Raw genomic sequence first — 3,265 nt, forward strand, 5'->3', positions numbered from 1 at the left:
GTGTAGGGAGAACACCATCCCCATTCCCAGTATCCCTCCAGTGGTAACAGCAGAGAAGGGAGCAAGCAGCCTCCAGCTGGTTCTCTGGCATGGGTTTTGATATGAAATGTGTGAAGCTGGCACAGGACAGGTTCTCCAACACCGACAGCCTGAGAGCTGGGCCCTCCACACAGAGCAGGCTGCTGACCTATTCATTACCAGATGTGAGGGCTGCTCTGTCCCAGACATCCATATACCTGATGGTCCCTTTTCACTTTTGGCTCGCCCATTAGGGGACAAGCTACAGTGAGGATGGCAAGTACTCCCTTGGTCCAAGTGAAAGGTATCTTCTCTGTGTCAACTCCTGTGGAGAAGACCCAGAACTAGGATTGCCCCTGAAAGCTTGAAGTCAGCAGTAGGAAGTGGCCAGAGGCTTGGAGGATAGGACAACAATCCTTCCTCCTGTGTGGGACCAAAGCCTTCCTCCATAGCATCCAGTAACAGAGCTGTAGACAGACACCCTCAGCTAGAGAAAACAAAGGCTATCCAACGCTTAATCCTTCATGCCAGCTTCACTTGGTAGAAGAAATAAAATGGTCCACTTATTTTTATCACTCACAGATTTCCTGGGAAATGGGCTATTAGTTCCCTAATGGAAAGATAATAGGCAAGTCCCCCTGGCAAGTGGCAGGGCCCCAGCACAGAAACACGCATAGAGGGGAACATAGGGAGATCTCACTTGTAGAGAACCAAGCACTGGGAGCAGGACCAGGATCCTGTAGGAACCACAACTAGCAGGTAGGGGATCCCTCCCCTCCTCAACCTGGCTACAACCACCCTATGCCAAACCTTTGGTGCCCAGAAGATGGTATTTATGTCTTCAGAGGCCCCCAGTGTCCCTTCCTCTGAGTATTGGTGAAGGAGATGGTAGTGAGTAGAGTGGGGATGACAACTTCTACTAGGTTTTCTCGGGGATCGGAACAGGATTTCCATCTGGGTCTCCCCCTACCATCACCACTAACCATACTGTATACTATTCAAACCTCACAAACACTGAGGAGGTTAAGTGCATACTATTGTAATGTTCTTCACTTAACACATGGGACCTGAGCTTCATGTAGGGATGAAAGCCAGCGGAGAGGATACAGGGAGACAGTAGGGACCCTTCATGTGGAATCTGGGCCCTGAGCAAATAGCCACATAGCTGCTGTAGGCTATGACCTGTCAACTTGATGTTCTCTCTCCATCCAAGCTGCATGCTCTGTAAGGGCAAGAGCTCAACTGGCACCCTGGCTGATCCTGGGAGCCTGGGTAGTTTGGGAGAGGTAGTGAGGTTTAATGACCTCTCTGGACTGATGCACTGGGGCAGGAGCTGGAGTCATGAATGTGTGACTGCAAACTGCCCTGTGTGTGTCCACTTCCTGCTCTTCCTTGTTGGTGTGTATTGACGGCATTCAAGGCCTGGCACATAGTGGGCACTCTTTGCCCCTCTACCTCTGCCACCCAACCCCATAAATAGCAGGCAGACAGCAGGGAAGTCTTGCCCCAAAGGGAAATGGGGCAACTACTTGGCTTCTCATCTCATTTCTGGGGAGCTTGAGAACAGGTGTTGTGGCTGGAGATGGGGGGAAATGAACTCATATTGTCTGACTCCCACCCCTCATCACAGAGGAGGAAGAGAATTTGCTCAGAGCCATGGAGACTGTGGAACAGGCTGGGGTGCCAGCCTAAACTGGCTGCTCATGGAGCAATCAGAACCCCATCTGGGGGGGGGGGATGATGATAAAGGCAGATTCACTCTGCATCTCAGAAATGAGTGACTAACCAAGAGAGGACACAGGATCCTCAATTCTTCCAGCTGCTCTGATGTTTCGAGAAAGGGTGAGAATGCAGCTCCACCCACAGGACCAGACAGGACCCAGTGGGGAAATAGGGTGAGGCTGGGAGGCTGGTCATGCTCACAAGCAGGATGGCCAGTTTACTGATCAGCCTCCTCCTCCTTTGCTCCCTCCTCCTTCTCCGCTGCTTCCCTCTCTTCCTCCTTGTGTGGGGATGTGGAGTCTGTGGCCCCGGGCTCCACCTCTCCTGTGGACTCAGCCTGCTCCTCTTCCATCAGGAGGTCATGTGCCAGCTGCTCCAGGTGGCCTAGGCTCACCTTCTGCAGGCGCTCCTCGTGTTCCTGCTTCAGCAGCTGCAGCACCTCCTCGGCATCCTGGGGCCGGAAATGTTTGTCCAGGACCTGGCGCAGGTGGTGCCAGAGGGGCTGGGGCCTGTGGACCTCTGCAGAGTCGGCCTTCTCCTCCAGGGGCCGCATGATGACATTGATAGAGGCGTTGGGCCCGATGCTGTAGTCACAGAGCCGCTTGTCATCGGCCAGGATCTGGCCGTGGAAGAGCAGGTGCTGCTGCTCCACCGGCACCTGCAGCCGCTGCCACACCAGCTGCTTCAGGGCTGCCACGCTCTCCTGCCCCGACACCTGCAGCCTGCATCGTCGGCCCAGGAGCAGCTTGACCGTGAGGAGCATGAGGCTGAGACGGGAGTCAGGAGGGGCCCATGCTCCAGGGGCTGCCCTGCAGGGTAGAGGGCCTTCAGGCCAGTTGAGGGGGTGGCCCAGGAGGCCCATGGGCCAGCAGGGCAGCCATTGGCTGACACACAGTGACATCACAATGCCACAGGACAGAAAACACAGAAGGGTGGAAGCTGAAGGGCCTCAGAGGATGGATGATAGGAAGAAGCAAGTATCTGAGTCGGCCCAGCCCTGTGCCCAAGGGGACATTTTCTGCCCCGGTGCACAGAGCACCATCAGGTAGTGACTTCAGTCTACCAAGTACTTTGCATGCTCTGGGGACTGGCCTTCCCAGAATCAGGCAGGCCCTGCCACAGGGGGTTTAGGTCACTGATCTAGCTGGAAGGAAGCCAAATTGCATTGAAGAACAGCAGATGGAAGCCCAGGAGGTGGTACAGTAGCTAGAGCACTGGATTCATAAGCATTAGGCCCTGAATTCAGTCTTCCAATTCTCTGGTTCTCTCACTAATAAATACATGGGGCAGGGGAGGGGGAAGAACAGTAGATACAGCAGGCAACTAAGACCTTTCCATCTGGAGTAGGGGTCTGCTGTCTAGGATACATTGTGATACCCCCAGAAGCTAAAGATTTGGATCTTTCTGCCTGAATCTGCCCATGGATAAGGGTGAACTGTGGTCAGTGTACAGCAGAGAAAACCCTAGGCTGAAGTGTGCACTGCACTGATAACAAGAGGCCATCAGACCTGCAGGAACCAGGGTC

General features: G+C 54.1%; 1 protein-coding gene across 1 annotated transcript; it reads right to left on the reverse strand.

Moving 5' to 3' along the window:
• Positions 1 to 1,828: 1,828 nt before the first annotated feature.
• Positions 1,829 to 2,579, reverse strand: UBL4B (ubiquitin like 4B). Its single transcript, XM_007529376.2, has one exon. It carries the CDS (start codon positions 2,501 to 2,503, stop codon positions 1,958 to 1,960), a length of 546 nt encoding a protein of 181 aa, XP_007529438.2. The 5' UTR covers positions 2,504 to 2,579; the 3' UTR covers positions 1,829 to 1,957.
• Positions 2,580 to 3,265: the final 686 nt, after the last annotated feature.

The sequence above is a fragment of the Erinaceus europaeus genome, chromosome 11, assembly GCF_950295315.1.
Source record: "Erinaceus europaeus chromosome 11, mEriEur2.1, whole genome shotgun sequence".
Lineage (NCBI taxonomy): Eukaryota > Metazoa > Chordata > Mammalia > Eulipotyphla > Erinaceidae > Erinaceus > Erinaceus europaeus.